The sequence below is a fragment of the Paramisgurnus dabryanus genome, chromosome 13 (assembly GCF_030506205.2).
Source record: "Paramisgurnus dabryanus chromosome 13, PD_genome_1.1, whole genome shotgun sequence".
Taxonomy (NCBI): domain Eukaryota; kingdom Metazoa; phylum Chordata; class Actinopteri; order Cypriniformes; family Cobitidae; genus Paramisgurnus; species Paramisgurnus dabryanus.
This window is the reverse complement of record NC_133349.1, coordinates 9875225-9895579: the sequence shown is the minus strand read 5'-3', so window position 1 is coordinate 9895579 and position 20355 is coordinate 9875225. Positions and strand designations below refer to the sequence as shown.

Here is a 20355-nt window from a genome sequence, read left to right as displayed (position 1 = left end):
CTTAAGGTACGGTAATCTACCAAAAATTGTATTCCGTTTTGTATTCCTGTAAAGGTACCAAACGGAAACTTAGGGTACACCCCCAGTGACAGAAAAGGTACAGTTTTGTACCTTTATTTCTGACAGTGTATGTTGAGTACAAGTAAAATGAACTTTAGGCTAAAATACATTATAACAAGTAAATACATATGAACTGAAAATTTTCAGATCTGCCACAAATTTGAAGTAATAGAAGGGGAAATTTAGGTAAACTGCATGGGACACTTTTTGACCATGCATCATCTCAATGAGTAACCCAGTATACTCAAATTTACCCTGTATGTAGACTACACTGTAAAAAAAATCCATAGAAATTACAGTGTTACTTGCAGCTGGTTGCCAGTAATTTACTGTAGATTAAAATGTATGTTTAACTGGCAAGAGTTTGTTCAAACTTAAATAAATATTAAATATTACCAAGTCTTTATCTTAAAAGAATAAAACTACAATAACAGTCTCATGCAAAACATTCTGGGAACCATAAATCATCATCACACTTTTTTTTGCTTCAGATTTTTGTTTCCCAAAATGCTTTGTTTAATTCTGTTATTTTAGTTTTACTCTGTACTAAAGAAAAAGACTTGATGATATTTAATATTTATTTAACTTTGAACAAACTCTTGCCAGTAAATAACAAATTTAAATCTACAACAAGTTACTGGCAACCAGCTGCAAGTAACCTTTCGTACTCCTGGGTAAACAATTTATATTAGATAAACACATTACAAAATCAGATTGGATTTTTTAAATTAAAGAAAATGTCAAATATAGGCTAATGAAGACGGATTTTAGTCTTTCAAGTGTTTTTTCGTAACACATTTCTCCCCTTTTACATGCATGCTATTCAATTAATTATTGCGTGTTTTATATTTATATTTTGTAAATTGTTTATACAGAAATTTATTCACTCGTCATTTTCTTTTCTACCAGCAGAGGGCAGGAAAACGACACACTTAAAATTTTCTGGTAAAAGCTTTTGCCTGTGTTTTCAAATTTATATACTTTTTAAATACAAGTAAAATGTGTTTTGTCTATTTTGTTGTGCCACCTGACACAGACAGAGTACCACCCTATTATATTAAAGATGCTATTTTTTTCAGTATTTGAGAGAAACTTTTCATTCAGTCAAAAAGAACACGTGAGATTTACTGAACGATGTGATTTCATGTTTACTGTTTATACTTGTTAACTTCTTTATAAAAGGCCCACGTGGTTGTACTACCTGCCATTTGAGAACAGCCAAACTGTTGTACAAAAGCTTTTCAATTATTCCAACAACTACTGATATTCGTGAAATTTGTTTATAGGAACGGTTTCAAACATAAAATAATGACAAAGTATCGGTTTAAACACACTTTTTAACAATTGTCTTAAAAAGCTAGTTTAAGAATTAAAAAATATTTATTATTAAAAATACCGAAAATGTATTTAAACTAAATAGGTTTTATATAATAAAGTGACATGTCATAAATGCAGCGCTAAAAACATGCATGTCACGTACATTGACCAATAAATATTATTTTGCAATAAAACGCATAAACAGGCACTAAAACAAATAGAAATCACTTAATAAACAGTTGTTTAAAAATAATGTTAACCAGTCGTCCGAATTATAATTGTATTTTAAACAATAAGGATGCGTTAACGCGCCCAATCATATCTAGACAATCAGATTCACTTGGCCTTATTTTACGCTTGTTGACTTCAGCACCATGGAGAGCTGACACCAACACTCACAGACTTTACTGTCTGCGTGGTGCTGATGAAGACATATGAAATTATATCGAAACGTTGTCAAAATATCCAGGCTGATAACTGCAATATTAAAGAACAAAACTGTGTGCAAGACACTAAACCATGGGAAAAGCCTAGGCGACTGTAAGCTAAAGGCGTAGACGAGTAGTGACACTTCGTATAAACGTACGCGTCAATAAAACCGACTTTTTAAATCTGTGTCGATCATGTAAGGGTTAATCCTTGTTGCTCGTTACATAACACACTTGAAACAGTCAGATTCACGGTGTGCTGGCGATGTCAGATGCTTCAGCCTCTTCTCCTCGAGCACATGCGCTAATACGGATGCAGCAAGAGATGTATTGGGAATAATCTGGCTTCATTCGCAAACGGACGGGGGTAAGTGTCGATCACATCAGAGCAAAACAAGGGCTGGGAACTGAGAACACTCATTGTTTTGTTTTGACAGGACACAGAGCTGCGCATCCTCTCACTCCAGCATCAGGAGTTCAGCCCGCATCACAAGGCAAGTGCGTTTGAGTGCTGCGTCACAGTATTGTTTTGGATTTGTTTAATTACTAACGTAGAAATATATTACATATATTACATTCAATGTGTTCGTTTTATTGTAAATCGTGTCTAAAAATGTGTTTAATGCTCAATCATAACTTGATGCGCATATTGTTTTGTCTTTACGCACGTAAATACCCAATAGCCTATTGTTCCATATTCGGGAAAATCACAGAGGTCTCATTTTATGTATTTAATAATATATTTCATTATTATTAATACATTTATTTTAACTTGTGTGGTTTTTGGCTATCACCTGTGTAGGTGAGACAGAAACCTTTGGAAATATTACGTTTTTGTGACTCTACCCAGCAGTTGAAGGTTATCAAACAGGTAACTGTGAATATTAAAACTAACATTCATTATTTGCATTCCAAGATTCGAGATATCCAAACATCTGATAATTTGTCAGAAAATATTTGATTTATATAATTTCTGGCTTTTACAGCGTGTAAGTAAAGTGGTGGACACTTAAAAACTTGTCAAGATGTCTAGGTCATTAAAAAATCAAAGGGAAACACTTTTTATACTGTACATGCTGAAATAAATAAATTCATATATTTCACTGTAATTTACTGTATTATGGTAATGAGAACAATAATTGAAAACATATGGGACTTATAAAGTGTTAATGATCTTACCACAGAGAGAACATTTGTAATAATGATATTCACTGAGTATACACACCAGCTTACATAGCAACAAATTTAAAGCCACCAGCTTTACTTTCTCTTTCTATTCACTTACTGGCATTGTGAGTCATCAATGCATTAAAAGAGTAATGACAGAATAAAGAGTCACTGCTGCTTAGGCAACTGACTTAAAGCGTCTCGAATGCTGATGTGTCCTTTTCGGATGCTTTGTGTTGGCTTGGTATCTACAGTTACAGTAGCCAATAGAAGAGGCTGTTTAGTTAACACAGACTCTTTAGTTTTGTTAGTAGCATCAAAGCAGAAAAGTCGTGCCTCTCAGGACCACGGCATATAATACATTTGACACTGACACATACTGACAAAGTAAATAAGACATATATGCAACATAAATACTTTTATAAACTTTAAACTAAACGTAAGATAATAAAATATGGTGGTCTGTACATTACATAAGCTGCTATGAATGGCTAAATATGTAACCTCTCTGTGGCTATATGCTCTTGCCTTATCACCTTAAGCCAGTTGTGAGTCGTTGTTTCCAGTGGTTGAAATCTATTTCTCTGGACACAAGACATCAATCAACAACTGAATGGCTGACTACTGCACGACAACTATCTGTCTATTTTAAAGGCTCTGTTCTGTCCTCTTTGTTCCAAGGTTTTGTTGCTAAGGCTCTGGATTCAGGGCTTTACAAGAAAAGAATCTAGTTCCCATGAGTGGACAATTTGACCTGCTACATAATTACGTTTTGTAATGAAACATGCCATCCAGACAAAAAATAGAAAGTGGCAAAGACTGAGTGAAGCAAAGAACACGAACCTTAAGAGGTTACTTGCGTCATTCACCTAACTCTTACATAACCAACTTTAAAGTGATGCTGCTGACAAACAAGAACACATCAACTTCGGTGTATACTAAAAAAAAATGTAAATGGCCTAATGACGTCACAGTCAATCAAGTGAGATACATTATGTTGAATTATTCAACGGTTGAGCTCTTGTTGTTTCTCATCTTTGATTGTGTGGTCAGTTTATAGAGATTATACACACACACACAGCAGTGCAGTCTTTGTTACAGCCATGAAGGGTGGGGTTTCATCATCCCATACTGCATAGATTAATTTGACCATATTACGTCCTTGTTAAGGTGAAAAGCCTTTTACATAATACTTGGTTAATTCACTGACATCAGATTTATAGTGGCTAAAATTCCAACTAATAACTAAAAGTCTTATTACAAATGACCCTAGGAAAAAAATGAATTTCTTTTTTCCATATACCATTAATTTTAGGTAAAAAATGTTCAAGGAAAAGGTCAATCATTTAACCTTGTAAAAATATTTTAACCCAACACAGCTTTTTATACATATTATGACATTTTCACAAAACCTGATATTTATTTTTTTCTTTACAGTTTTACTTGAGAAGAATGGGACCATTTCAGGCTTTTGAGGTGCTTGCCTTCTTAAACCTATATAAATTTTGACCGATCACACTTTTAACAAGACATGCGGGTGATTCTCACTAAATCTAGATTTAAAAGGTGTCCAGCATCAGAATTTTTAAAAATCCCTTGAAGCCTCAATTTTTTTGCACATATAAGATAAAGGTCTGAAATTACTATACCCATTATTTTTAGAGGATTTAAAAAATATTTCCTATATAATTATTTACATTTTTTTTAATTATCATTACCGTTGCGATATTACATTAAATATGCATTTACAAACTCATGTTTCGGTAATGAGAACTAAAATGTTGTCTAAGTACTACGACAAACAAAATTTCAACTTTTATCCTGGAGAAAAAATAAGAACTGCTTACCTGGTAGCCATCTTGAGTGTCACAGTCATTTATGTCCCTTCCAACGATTTTTTTTTTATGTTAGTTCCTTGAGGGCTTAAACAATGATTGAAAATTGTTGTGGAGGATGAGAAAATATTTCGTAGACACATTTATATTCCTTATTATTGTCTCTACATTTACCAATGATCACCAAATACCACATGTTTCTTTACTGTTAATGTTTATAGTATAACATGCACTGAAGCTTTTTATTTTTTAGATTTTTTAATTATAAATATTTCCATGTCAAAGAACCCAAATCCAGTCATGGACACGTTGCGGTAATGAAAAATTTCTCCTTAAATTTGGAAAAAAACTACAAAATTGGTAAGTATGATGTCATTTGAAATCATGTGCAAAATAATACATGAAGAGATGTTTGTAACTGTATGTTTCTTATTTTGATACTCTTACTTTGCATTAGGGCTGCACGATTTGGGTAATTTTTCCCATTGCGGTTATTGATGCTAAAATTGCGATGTGCGATTGCGATTATACTAAATGGTATCATGAGTCAACTTGATGGGTTTTAAAGAAAATCCACACACAGTTTAGCTAAAATTTGTATTTGTAAAACTAGAAATGTTTTCGTATTGCCACCTGATGTAGCAACTGCTCAGTGTCAGTAATCCTAAATCCAAAATACCGCCATACAACAGACATAGAGTTTTTTTTTAGCTACCAGATCACTGTCAACCTCCTCTGCATCCATCTTCGCTCTGGTATAAGTGACGACGCACACCACACACGTGCATGCCACACGTGCATTGCCGTTTTTGTTCATTTTTCTTTTTTTTTTTAAACAGCAAGGAAAATCATCAAACTGTTATCAGAAAGTTTGTGTTAACAAGTCCACACATTTATTTATTTAATATAATTGCAACATTTTGCTGTCATATAATTGCACAGGCTGACATCGCGATTGCGATTGCGATGCAATTAATTGTGCAGCACTACTTTGCATTTACTTTTGTTTATCAAAATGTTTCATGACACCTCATAAGTCTAATTTCGCGAGAATCACCCATGTGCCACACATGTGGACTTTAAAACAATACCAACCATTTCCGTTTAAAAAAATTTTTTACCACTCCTTAACAACTTTATGGACCTAGGCATTATTCAGCAAATTATCATCTTAAATAGGTTAAATAACTTACCCCAGTAGCTTACCTCAGGGTGTTTTTAGTTGACTTTTTGTTTCTCCAGTTATTGATTTTCAAATGTTTCCTACAGGTTAAATCATCAGAAAAGAGAAGAATGCGCAGCCGCATCCCCCGTCCTGTCCTCAACATCTCGCATCCCAAAGGAAAGGAATCAACTGTCTCCACCATGCCACTGTCAGAAGAAGAGAGCAAGGATTTTGACATAAGCTCCCAGCTTTCAAAAAGAACCATTAGTCCCAACAGCCTGTCCTCAGGTTGGCCACTTTAGTCCTTACAATGTAACATTAGGAAATAAATCTGGAATGTCAAATATTTTGACTACAATTATTATCCACACAACTTACACATAATGTGTCTGCTTTCTTGGAACTGAACACATTTATGCATGCTTATAATTATTTGTCTATTTTTTTTTGTATGTGTGTGTACACTGTAAGACATGTCACAATAACACTGACCTCTGTGATAAGGAAACTGCTACAATCTTTGAACTGCTGTTACGTCACTTGTTGACCGTTTCATTTGGGTTTACCTTCCTAGATGATACTGGATGTCCAAGCAGCCAGTGTGCATCGCCAGTCAAGACCCCATCAGGCTCAGACAACAGCCTGTTGAGCTCACCCTCTCTGGGAGAGCGCAAGATCAAAGTGAAGAGAGTCAGGATGAATATTGCGGCCCAATGGAGTGCACCTACACAGAAGCATAAGAGGGAACAGAAACAGTGTGACATAATGCATAAAGGTGATCTCAAAAACACATTCCTAGAATTAACATTCTGCTGTGTTTACCATTTATGCGTTTTATTATATTTCTGCTACTGACAAAAAACTGCACAGTTGAACACGTTGGCACAAAAGCAGAATACAACTGACAGTAAACCTGTGTGTGCAGTAAAGAAACGCGTACTAAAACCATGACTAAAACATTTTACCGTAACGTCCATACTGACTTCGCACATGCGCAGATCTGCAATTTTCGGTAACCGCTTTTTTTTACCAAGAATTTGAATATATAACAAAATAATAGAGATTATATCAGCACAGGAAGAACAAGGGGAAAAATAGAAAAGATAAAAATATACCAAGACGACAACATGCTGTTAAGATGAAGTTTCTAAGATGTAAACATAGGGTGTGAACTAACTTAAGCGTCATTTGGAGATTTTAAATCCAGTCCATGTTTTCCGATATTTATCACCGGAGCTGCTTTCATTTCTGTAAAATAAAACAATTACCATATCAAAATAAAACCCTCACAGTTTTTAGGGTTTGACGTTCAACGTACGTCACGTCCCGGTTTACGGCTACATGTGCAGATATCGCGAGACTATAAATATTAAATTCTGTTGTTTATATACGCGGTATTTAAAAATTTTCTTTTTAAACAAATATATTGTATGTGTATGTATGAAAGTCTAATAAAGCGATGTTTAAGTGTTAGAAATAACATAAACAACTAAAGATAATGCGCATGACAAGACAAGTTTGCGTGCACGGGCTGTGATCAGTTATTATCGATCACTGTGTGCAAGTGTGCACGTCCACTTTGGTTCAAGGTACACATATACGTGCCGTTCTGCAAACGTGTAAAAAATGCGGGGCAGATTTTGGTCACACGTTCTGTTTACTCGTCTACAATCTGTTCCAAATAGTTTTTCTTTGAGTCTAAGCAAAAATTGAAAACAGCACAAACCAGGAAGTAACAGGTGGCATTTGATTGATTACCCTTCACTGATTGGTTGCCTTGTAGAGTCTCTGATGACCAATCAGTGCAATTAAAAGTAGTTCACGCCCACCACTGGCTGTGAGAATTCACAGCATTTGAACCTGACCTTGGCAAGTGCACAGTTTCATAGTTGTTAGAGAGTTAGTCACTTATTTAGATAGTTAGTTAGGTGGTTAGTTGACACATTTTGAAGCAATTCACATGGTATCATGGTTTTGTCAAAAGGAAAGAGATGCTTCTCAGGTTTGTATATTATTTAATAATTAGTTTTCGTTAAAGTTAAACTCTTATGTTTTCCAAAATTATTTCTGCTTGATTTAAAGCGTTTAGCCTTTTACTTTGAATAGTTTGCATTATGTCTGTATTGTAGCTTGACAACCTTCAATTTCTGTGCAGTGCATAAAGCACCAGGTAAGATAATACATGAGCTTACAAAAATGTGCCATCAGGTAAGTGCAGAGAGAATGTGAAATATCCTTCTCTGCCTTCTTTAGTTCCCCATAATGCAAGCAGACAAGTGTTCATCATAGCCATCTGTAACCTTATATCCTCTGACAAGCCCTTTTGATCTGGCTACTGAAAATATGCTAAGGGAAAACGTGCTTTGGTTGTGCATTTGGGGGGTTTGAAATCAGCCTCTATGCTGTCTCTTTGGGTTTGGATGTGTTTAATGGATGCCTTTCAATGGAGAGGTTTTGCTATAGTTTTAGAGATCTCCAAAGAAACTTTAGACTTTTTTCATCTTCTTTTTTATGCATTGCAGGCAGCGAGACCGATTTCAGCTCATCCAGTAGCGCAGGAAGCTATAAGACGCATGGAATTCTGCCCAATTCCACAGGGAAGAATACATCTTCTCGTAGGTATGGATATTTTACATTTATTTGTTTGTTTATTCTACCTACTGTTGCTATTTTGTTCACCATTGTGTGCAATAGTAGAAGCACGCCTGTAAAAATTACTGTTTGGCATTGTTATTTCCTCCCACAGCCGTGGGCCGCACATCAGGAGCCTGCCTTTGTTTAAACCTGCAGGAAGCCCCTCTTCCACTCGTGATGCAGAGCTTTACGCCCCTTACAGGACGCCCCCCAAAGCCCCCTCTTGCACCAACAGTAGTAGCAGCTCCACAAGCAGGTACGTTATGGACTAAAGGCAGATAGGCAATGGAGAACACAGGAACCCATTTATTCTGTGCAGGATTATACTGCAGCCAGATGGCAGGTGTTATTGTGCCCTCTACCTCTTCTCAGAAAAAGGATTACATTGGTCATGGTTGGGCTCTGCCAAGCTTTGAGGGGAATTTTGAAAAAAATGCCCTTATTTTGCACAGAACAAATCTGTTGACAGGTTGAGAGAAGTAAAGTGTTTCTCATTGCCAGATTTTTGTTGGAAGGGTGAAGAGAGCTTTAATATTTCAGGCACCCACATTCAGTTGGTGGTGAAGCTTTGTACTGCCTGTTTTTTTTATTGTTTCTCTTTTTTATTTTGGTATACGTGATGTTCATTTTTATTTCTTATAAACACATTTTGCAAGGATTTGTGTGGCAATGTGTGTTCAGTAATGCCTGCCTGAGCTTGCTTCAGTGCCCTTATTTGTTCACCCATTGTTCTCCCAAATTTTCATGGTATGTGACCTTTCAGATATTGAATATAACTGCTTTTGTATCTATAATATTAACACTTTTACATTTATGTATTCGGCAGACGCTTTTATCCAAAGCGACTTACATTAAATTACATTTTTATCAGTATGTGTGTACTCTGTGGTCAAACCTTTGACCCATTGAGCTATACAGGAGCACTAACTTACCAACTTAACATGGTCTTTATTTACAGAAGAACCACTCCTGTGCGCTACCATTCATGCGGAGACAATCATGGCATCAAGCCGCCCAATCCGGAGCAGTACCTTACCCCACTTCAGCAGAAAGAGGTTGCCATACGACACCTCAAGTCCAAGCTCAGAGAATCTGAGAACACCGTTTGTGACCGGTAAGACTTGGCCTTTATTTCTACATTCTTATTTGAAAGAAGCATGCAAAGTTCATTTGTATTTTTAACTCCTACAGGGAGGCCGTGATCGACGAGCTGAAGACCCAGCTGGGACGAATGCGTGAAGACTGGATCGAAGAGGAATGTCACCGTGTGGAGGCTCAGCTTGCTCTCAAAGAAGCACGCAAAGAGATCAAGCAGTTACGCCAGGTGGTGGAAACCATGAAGAACAGCTTGATGGAGAAGGACAAAGGCATTCAAAAGTACTTTGTTGATATAAACATCCAAAACAGGAAGCTGGAGTCTTTGCTCCACAGCATGGAGATGGCGCAGAACGGCTGCAACTTGCAAGACGAGCAGACTCTAGACTTCATCTGCGAGTCTACGGAGAGATCCGTCACAAGGAAACTGGAATTGGAGCTGCAGGAAGAACAAGCAGTGGAGGAGATGGCTGACAGTGAGCTGCTGATAAACGATGAAATGGCCAACAGCGCAGAGATTCTGGAGCAGGTTCTCATGTCCACTGCTGTCGATACTAGTCACGATGGTGGCACCAAGATCATTCCCCAACCGGGACTGTCAACCCTAGAGCACAGCATCTCAGAAAAAAGCACAGAGGAGCATATCTCTAGAGAGGAAAAAGATGTTCAGACAGATGAGATGATTTACACGCATGATCTCCAAGCCCTTCTTCTCCAACTGCTGAAGCTCCAGGGAGGTGGGCTTTCTGATCTCTTTATCCCTTCCCCCCAACAATCCCAGAAATCTGCTTCAGCACAGATTCCAAAAAATGAAGACCTATCCAAAGCACAGAATCCATCGAAGGAGTTGTCTGAAGTACAACATGAAAGCCAAGAAGTCAAAGACACTGACCCAAAAATGATCCTTACCCGTGAAAGTCCCAGTGATTCCGGTCTGTGTTTTTCCGAGCCTGAAATGAATCGCCACTTTATGGAGGAGTTGGATTTTGACCTAAAGGATTCCAAAAACACCAGTGGCATGGCAGTGGTTGGAAAAAAACACTGGAGCAACAATTTCCTGCTTGATCTGGTTGCCGTGGCAGCACCCGTGCTTCCCACCGTAGCGTGGCTGTATTCGCACCATGGTTTGGTTGGAGGGGCTCCTGTGTACAACATCGGCGCTTTGATTCGGGGTTGTTGCATTATGGGATTGCACTCGCTCCGCCATTCGCACGGGCCAGACACTTAGTCACATTAAAGCTTGTATATCAACAAGAGCACTTAAACTACATCTCAACGTAAAGCTTGTGCTTTGTACACCTGTTAAAATAGGCATACACATTGTTTACTTTTAGTTTTGACATTCCTACTTTGCACCGTGTATAAATGCCTGGAGTTAAGCACATGAATTTAGGGAATCTAAAGGGATTTGTGTTTTGTTGTTTGTTATTTATTTACCTTATATTTTTGTGTGTGTAATGTTAATATTTTTCATAATGTAATCATCTGGGTAGGTGGTTATGTTGCTAAAGTCTTGTTCTTTGCTGACTGTGCTATTCCCTGCTTTTAATACAGTAAAAATAGGGGTTTACTGTCAGTTAGCCATTGTTTTGTTGTAGTTAAAATGGCACTTGTTTTCCAAAAGAACTAAATCCTTCTGCCAAAGCTTAAATGTGTTCACAGTTTTGTGTTCGGTGAAATTGTATTCCTCGCCTTGGAGATTTTTACATGTTGCTCTGTTTACTAACATTTTCCTGAAAGCAACCGCTACCACAGTAATGCGAACACTTGTTACGTGCCTGAGCTATGTGCAATATTTTTGTTTATATGAGATGTATGAATATATATTTATTATTAAAGCATGAAAAACCCCTTTAAGCTCGTACATTGTTTTGTGGTTATGAATTTGCATGGTCTAAAATTGATTTATTGGCATTCGGATCAGGTTTCTGTGGGTGCAGCTCCAAAGGGCGGTCTTTCACCAATTCACCGCCCCTTTAATATTTTGCCATAAATATATACAGGCCTCTTATTAGATGTAGAATCATAAAAAATATCAAACATCATTAAACAAGATGCAAAAAGTTTTATTTCACTGAAAAAAAATTCTGGACATCGGTTGCACATAATTAAATAAGGTTTTCTTAAAATTAAGTTAACATTAATTAAAAGGAATTTAATTTTAAGAAAACTTGATTCAATCATGTTGAACTGGTGTACATAATTATTTTATTTTTTTTACAGAAAAAAATTTTTTTTAAGAAAACTTAATTCAATCATGTGCAACCGGAGATTTTTTTCAGTAAAGTGAGCAAAGTCTATAGTTATATCTGAATGGAATTTAAAAAGAGAGTTCACCCAAAAATAAACATTCTGTCACAATTTTCTCACTCTCTATAAATTTCTTTGTACTAATGAACACAAAGGAAGATATTTTGAGGAATGTTTGGAACCAAAACCGATCATGAGCCCCATTCACTTACAATATAGGAAAAGAAACCGTTTTGTTCCAACATGAAAGTAAGAAAATTATGACAGAATTTTCATTTTTGTCAAAACTGACCCTTTAATGCTTTGTATATAAAGCAACATTTTATCAAACCATTCACTATATTCCTCATACCCCCTATATCCCCTTTCTCGGTATACTTAAGGTCTTATAAAGTGAGTAAAGTCTCAGGCTAGGATTATCGTATTATGAATAGATTTTAATGCATTTGTTTGCATTGTATATAAAGCAATTATTTTCAAATCATACATTTTATCCTTTATATTCCCCTTCTCAGGTCTTATTTGTGTTATCATGTTTTAAGAATCTTATATAAAAAAGTTTGAAGAGAAATCCTAGATGGTTATAGGAAAGTACATTAGTGCATCCTTAATGGATCTGCTGTGGACCCAAACACACACACACACACACTCAGTTTTATGCAATACAAAATATATGGACTAGTACATTCTTCTCAGCACTTTTACGCAACTGCACTAAATAAACAACCATTAGCAAGTGTATACCTCTGGGTAACCAGAAGAACACACAGTCCGTCTTTTACCAGCTGAGACTTGTCTGTTGCATAACACGACCCTGCATGCATAAAACAGCAAGACAGACCAAATGCTTGCTGTTGTTTACTTTATGTCCAGCTAGACACTACACATGAATGTGATACCTGATAGAATAGTTTTATATTAAAGGGGACATTTCACAAGACTTTTTAAAGATGTAAAATAAATCTTTGATGTCCCCAGAACACATACGTGAAGTTTTAGCTTTAAATATCATATAGATAATATATTATATCATGTTAAAATTGCCACTTTTTAGGTGTGAGCAAAAATGTGCTATTTTGTGAGGTGATCTTTGCACTAAATGTAAGTGTCGTGGTTGGATTGTGCAGATTAAGGGGTGGTATTATCCCCTTCTGACATCACAAGGGGAGCCAAATTTCAATGACCTATTTTTTCACACGCTTGCAGAGAATGATTTTCCAAAACTAAGTTACTGGGTTGATCTTTTCATGTCTTTTCTAGGTTAATAAAAGCACTGGAGACCCAATTATAGCACTTAAACATGGAAAAAATCAGATATGTCCTCTACGGGCTGTACAATATATCATATGTGCCTCATTTAAAGATGCTTTAATACATTTGCCTCGTGCTCTTCTGGTGCAGATGTGCTGTAAAGATTCCTACATTCATTTGGTGTATATTCAGTTTATTTAATGAACAATTCTTTATTACAGAGATAAGCCAATAGCGAAAGAGAGATCTGCATAGCTGACACTGCAGCAGACAGTGTGTTATGTATAATTCAGTCACAGTTTATTTTCCTCTTTTCGCTTAAGTGGGTCAGGCTGTGAGAGCGTGTGGGACCAGAAGCGTTGCTGAGGCAGATGGGGATTATGACATCACATTCTCATAGCCGGAACGTTCCATCGGTCGGGACTTTGCATCTGACCTTGAGTCTCTCATCATCTCCAAAGACACACATACTGTATAGTAGGAACAGGTTCATGATTTTGTGATTGAACAGTTTGGTAGATGATAATACAACTTGACTTGCCGTTGCTCCGAAACACCCAAGGACATCATCTTTACTTTAGCACTGAAAATATTGTACAAGTTAGCTGGTGCATGGGTTTTGAGAGAGAGATGAGAGTTGAAAAAAATAACCAGATAAAAATAAAACAACAGTTATCCAATTGATTTTGAGGCTGGGCTGTGCATAAAACAGCTTTGAAAGAAGGTATGAACATACATACGTGAAAAAAATTAAGGAAAATCAACAATAACAAAAAGGTGTGATTTTATTCTGCTTTACATTATGATCAGCTTGCATCACTCATGGCTTCATCTTCCTCAATAATCATAGCATGCAGAAGTTATTATCAGCACCATCATTATTTTAATAGGACAATCCTCAGTATTGTACCAATAGACATGATCCACTTATAGACTTGAACAATTTGCCCATTTCTCAATAAAGACACCGGAGAGCTTCCCCTGGTAGCATCATTATCTCTTCATTCAGTAAAACTGTGTTAATAGAACAAAGATATCCCTGTGATAAATCAAAATTTAAATGTTTATGCCTGTGATCAGTGTGATGAACTGTTTCTACATACAGCAGATTATATCAGGCTTAAAGCTATACTGAAGGTGAATGTAATTATCTTTCAACACTTCTTAGCAACAGACATTGGGTTCTACCAAAGATAGAAGATGCGTTGGTTGCCAATCTGGATATTTTAAAATTCTAGCGTTTCCATGATGACCAACCCACTCCTTATTAAAGCATTTTCAACTCGCTACACATCTCTATTCCCAGTAAAGATAACCATTTAATTTAGCATTTAACCAGATCAAGGTGTAGGTTTAAAACAAAATGTCTATTTTGGAAAAATGTAAGGTCTTTAACAATTATTAGCAGTTAAGACCAGGAGATATTAGAGAGGAGAAACTGAATTTTCCCACTGCTGAAAGGACAGTTACAAGAGGATAAAGAAAATAAAAACAGATGTGAAAAACACTGAGGCCAAAAACACAAACCCAGAATAAACAGAATTATTTAAAATGATTCTGAATAAATTCTTTCAAGTTTTATAAATACTGACACAAAAAACCCATCCAGTATTTTCACCGCAAGAATATTCACAAGAACTCATGTACGAGGGAAGGGTTCTTTGTGCTGTGTTTTGTCCAATATACAAAAAACAAGAAAATCAAATTCTTCCAGACAACGGATGGACTCCAAAAGACAGCAGCGTGGTAGCTGAGACAAAACGAGAACGTATTCAACATGTGGTAAGTTGACTGGCTGTTGTGTAGAGTGTCCAGTGCTGTATAAATGTTACGAAAGTTTGACGGCGATCTTTTGCTCTTTTTTCATCATTCGTTGCGCCTCTTTCTCCATTTTCTTTCTTTGTTGCTCCATGGCACGTCTCTCTCTCTCCGCCATCTTCTGCTGCCTGCGATCAAGCAAGACAGAGATTTCATTATATTTACTAGAACAGTGGTTCCCAAACTTTTTCAGCGTGCGGCCCCCCTTGTGTACGGTGCATTCCTTTGCGGCCCCCCCCAAAGAAAATTTGTGACAAAAAACTGTTCTAAAACTAAACATTTTAATACAAATTATTAAATTATCCAAAAAAGTAGTGCTTTTGGTTAGTAGCCTAATTTTTTTAGGTTTAATTACACAGAATTCATAATAAATTAATGTATTTTATAAAATGTCATAAAACTGGGGCCCCCTGGCACCATCTCGCGGCCCCCAGTTTGAAAACCACTGTACTAGAAGTAAGAAATTCATTTGAATGAGGTGATGAAAGACACATTAAACAAGTAAGCTATATCCAAGTTATGATCAGTGTGTTGCAGGTTGAAGACAACTTTGCTTGATTACCGCCATCTAGTGGGCAAAGAAGGAAACCCACCAAATTCTTGAAGGTCTATTGATAGGCCATTATACGATTTACTTTCTTTTTGCTGATTTTGGAGGCAAATTCACAGTTCTTTTGAATTTAAACATGGTAAATGTGTTTAACAGAGTCGAGAGTACAACAGTTGGTGAATATAAATCAGCCAAAGTATTAAATAAATAGACAGTGTATAAGGATGTGTGTACAATACTGAATTCACAGCATTTCAATTCTAAGGAAGCATGCAAAGTTTTATGAAACTTTGAACCACAGTCATGTTGATAAATGACCATAAAATTCCTGTTTGAGGGCATATAGACAGCTCACTCAAAAAAATAAAATCTGTCATCATTTACTTACCATTATGTTGTTACAAAACCTGTAAAAATTTCTTTAATCTACCTATTTTGCAGAAAGTTTTTTTTGAGCACCATTGACTTTCCATAGTATTTTTCTTTCCTACTATGGAAGTCAAGGTGATCCTGTTTCCTGCTTGATTACAAATATATTCATTTGTGTTCAGCAAATCTAAGAAATGTCTACTTGATGAGAAGTAAGCTTTTTTTTGGGTCAACTATATCAGCCTACCTCATCACTTCCTCTGTCTCCCAAGCTGCTTCTGCCTCATCCTCCCAAGCATTTGTGTCCTCCTGCCAGGTGTCAAGATCCCCCAGCTCCGCCTGCGGCTCATAGAGACAAAGCCCTTGTAACATCTGGTGTTAACTATCAAATAGTTAAGTATTAACTAAAAATTGTTTATATTATTATACTGGTGTGATAATGGGCATTAGTTATGTGATGTTACTAATACTCACAGATGGCTGGATGAAGGACATATCCTGAGAGGCAGCTAATCTACTGGAGAAACCGGAGGAACTGTCTGGCATGGAAAAATTCAGAGGTTCCCTTTTCTTCAACACGATCTAAAAAATGACCACAAAGAGAAATAGATGTTATATTGGTCCATAATGTCCTTTATATATTACTGTTAAAACTGGATAAATTGAGGTCCAAACATTCGGGATCGAATTTAATGGTGATTAGGGATAGGATTTAAAAAAATTATACATAAAATAATAAGAAATTTGGACGATTATAAATAATTTCAAGACTCACAAATCCTTGTTTATTAATTTTTTTCTAGTGCTGGGCATAGATTAATCTAGATTAATCTCAAACAAAATAAAAGTAATTTTTTTGCATAATATACGAGTTTGTGCTGTGTGTAAATAATATTATGTATATTTAAACACATACATATATATACACATTTAAGTAATGTTTTATTTATATATCTTTTTTTATTTACATATATATATATATATATATATATACATATACATATAAACATATATATATATATATATATATATATATATATATATATATATATACACACATGTAACTGTTTATTAAATACATACATGAATGTGTATGTATTTATATATACATAATAATTACACACAGCACAAACTTATATATTTTGCAAAAAAATACTTTTATTTTGTATGAGATTAATCTATGCCCAGCACTACTTTTTTCACATTTAAAAGCTGTTTTAAAATAACTCAGCTATAGAGAATTAACCGGAATGATAAATCAATCTGATAGAGAGAAATAAATTACAGTAAAAGGACAAGTTTGCTAAAGCCCCTAAAAATGAACCTACTTTTTGTGTTTTCCTGATGGTGGGAGTCATGTCTTTAAAGTAGTCTGGCTCTTCATCTTCGGCTTCATTCTGAGGAGGAACCGTCCCGTTACCACCTTCTATTTTAATACTCGTGGGGCCGTCTTCATCCCATGAGCTCCACTCCTCAATTTCAGGCTGCAGGGAATTATACAACAAACATTGATTTATAATTATCAGTCAAAGGTCAAAATTAAAATTGTCTGTCAAACTTTATTATAAGAATGCAAATCATTCTTTCCGTTTTTCTTTACTAATGAAACACATGGCTTCTTTTTGTGAAGGGTGTAATGCAGTCATGACAATTCAATAGATTTTACATTCTCCATTTAAAGGTGCCAAATAATACATGTATACGATATTTACAGCGGCTCAGAGCGGCTTATTATTTCAGTATGGACCTGCAACTGTAATTTCAATAGTAGAACTTCAGCTTAAACGCTAACATATTAGCATTAACAAGCATATTGCGCTAACTCAGCAGTCACAACTTGTTTTTGCATGTAACAACATTGTATTTCATTTAATGTATAATTTAATGTTTGTGGGCATACATCATGACTGTAGCATCATAGGTTGAGATTGGCTTTTTTTCAGCGGTCTTTTGCATGCACAATTTCCATTAGGGTTGTGGCGAAAGACAATATATCATGTATCAACGATCGTCAGACATATTTCTAATAGCGGGCATTCATGACAATAGGTATTATTATTATCATAGTTTCACATTAACATGTGCATTGCGTGCTTTTCCTCGCATGAGAGGATTTGTAGGCTTCACTTTGCGTAAGAGGGCTTGTACTGCGTTTTGGACCCTTGCTTGGACCTGAGCTTGTACTATGCGTGGCTCTGACATTTCCTTGCACTAGAGAGGTTGTTCAGCACGTAGGGGGTTAAAATCAGCAAATTTGTTGTTCCCACTCCCTGGCACGCAGGAAATTAATGATATATGATGCTGATGGATTAATGGCATCAATTTTAAGAAGGTTGCGGTCATGACAGTGTTGCCTTGCTTCTTTTTTGTCCACCAATCAAGTGACTTGTCATAAATAAGTAAAAAATGAACAAAAAAATAAATAAATGAGTAAACTATTGCCCCGCCGCCCGATACTATTGTCTTTCGGCGATCAGACAGGCTGACGATAGGACGATCTCAAAACGGGGCATATCGCCGAAAACAAGTTTCCATAAGGGAAAAAAATTGTGTTTGAGGTTCACAATATGTCATTACCATGTACAGAACTCTTTTTATTCATCTATGCCCATGTAAATACAGTTTTACATTCAACACCACCTTTAAGAAGACTATTTTATTTAAGGCGAACAGGATTACTACTGATATACAATCAATTGTGATCCACATATAGATATAATTTTACATCGGCAGTGGCAAATCCAACATGTGACGCATGTGAAAGTCTTTAACACGATGCTAAAAGATTCTGAAACCTTTTTTGGTGCGGATGAATAATCAACAGTGGTAGGAAGGGAGATCTGATCCCCGCTCAGCTTGCGTGACCTTCCAGTCCTACATAAACAAAAGACAACAGTCAAAACATGTGCAGTACAAATTACACATTATGTAAAATACATTATATTTATTAAACAAAACCTCTGCACTTAATTGTTGTATATATTAATTTGATATCCGTGTTGGTTTGCATATATTTCTGTCTATTGTGTACAAATGATTATTGACTCTGTGTACTTTTATTGATGTTTATTTACTTAAAAACATTTTTATTCATTAAACTGGAAAGTGGTACACTTACCTGCAAATTAGTCTTTTCAGGAATGAAAGGAGAGATGCTAAGCAGGTGCATATTTTAAAAAGGCGAAACTGAGCAATGGCCATGGTATGAGTGATATCTGAAAACAAATGGAGAGTAACTTTAGACAACTAACTTAGTCAATTTTTATTATAAATTAAGGTAAATTAATTCACAATTTCAAAATATAGGCACAAATCATAACCTATAACAGACGGCAACCAGTAACAGCTATTCAGACATATGGTTTTTAGTTAAAATGAGGGAGTGTATTATCTACCTATGGGTTTAAAAAATACTTAGAAATAAGTTACTAAAAATTGGACGGAGGATACACATCAACACGTCGGTCGCTACACCATCATCTGACCTTTAGCAACAAAAATGAAAGAAACAGACTGTAATAGCAATTGCTAATGTTAGCTACGAAGATACGAAGCTAACTGAACATGCCTATTGCCTAACGAGGTTAATTTGCCTTAGATAACATCCCCAAAAGCTTGAATAAGTGAAAAAATATGAAATTGGACAGATGCATTAATTTACTCACCGGTCAGGTCAATAAAATACAGTTGATGTGAGTGAAAGCATAGCACGGAGCTAACAGACCGATACAACTGCAACACTTTATCTCCTACAGATGTAAAGATACTGAGAGAGTAATGGGTTTTGGCAAAAAAGACATCAGGAAAGCAGAACCATCACTGATAGATGCTGTCAAGGGTGTCAATCTTATCCATATTATTCTGATGCAGGCACCCATCGTCCCTTCATTGTACTAGTACTACCCAACGCCAACAGGGAACTGGAGTCTGTGGGTTGCCAGATTGTGAATTAACGCGAACCTCAGGACTGATTGTGATAAAATTTCTAGATTTAATAAATGGCGTTAATTTCTAAATTTAATATGAAATACATATTTTTAACGCAATATAGATTTTTTTTTACAATATATATTGGAATATGAAAAATTTATGTATTTAAATAGAAGGTGGTTTATAATGCAATCTGGCAATTCATTAATGGGTTTTGCGCAAACTTCAAGCGACGCTTTGCTGATTTTTTGACCATACGGCAGAATAAAGGTCCATCTATATAAAAAACATTTTTTGGTTGAATTAAGATAATGTTACTAACTATATGCATGCAGTTAATTTTAATGATAATTAATCACAAAATAATCATAATTTTGATCATAAATAAAAGGAGGTAAAAATACGACCATATGGATATTCATTATGAATAATATATATAATAATAAAATGTGCACACTTATTTAGGTATTTAGAATTTTGGGGAAT

General features: G+C 35.7%; 2 protein-coding genes across 7 annotated transcripts; one reads left to right on the top strand and one right to left on the bottom strand.

Moving 5' to 3' along the window:
- Window positions 1–2016: 2016 nt before the first annotated feature.
- sybu (syntabulin (syntaxin-interacting)) lies at window positions 2017–11558 on the top strand. Of its 6 annotated transcripts, none has more exons than XM_065298538.1 (10): window positions 2017–2172; window positions 2243–2299; window positions 2608–2676; window positions 4410–4448; window positions 6077–6260; window positions 6547–6747; window positions 8495–8591; window positions 8719–8862; window positions 9565–9720; window positions 9798–11558. In XM_065298538.1, the coding sequence occupies exons 4-10, from the start codon at window positions 4425–4427 to the stop codon at window positions 10927–10929; spliced, it is 1938 nt and encodes a 645-aa protein (XP_065154610.1). In that variant the 5' UTR covers window positions 2017–2172; window positions 2243–2299; window positions 2608–2676; window positions 4410–4424; the 3' UTR covers window positions 10930–11558. The 6 variants fall into 6 exon arrangements, with proteins under 6 accessions (XP_065154610.1, XP_065154611.1, XP_065154612.1 ...); XM_065298539.1 differs by having other exon boundaries at window positions 2243–2303; XM_065298540.1 differs by lacking the exon at window positions 2608–2676.
- A 2406-nt stretch (window positions 11559–13964) lies between these two features.
- On the bottom strand, window positions 13965–19871 carry ebag9 (estrogen receptor binding site associated antigen 9). The gene is made up of 7 exons (XM_065298546.1): window positions 19605–19871; window positions 19058–19154; window positions 18735–18813; window positions 17268–17423; window positions 16414–16521; window positions 16187–16278; window positions 13965–15148 (listed from the first exon to the last, which is right to left on the bottom strand). Exons 2-7 carry the CDS (start codon window positions 19138–19140, stop codon window positions 15031–15033), a joined length of 636 nt encoding a protein of 211 aa, XP_065154618.1. The 5' UTR covers window positions 19141–19154; window positions 19605–19871; the 3' UTR covers window positions 13965–15030.
- Window positions 19872–20355: the final 484 nt, after the last annotated feature.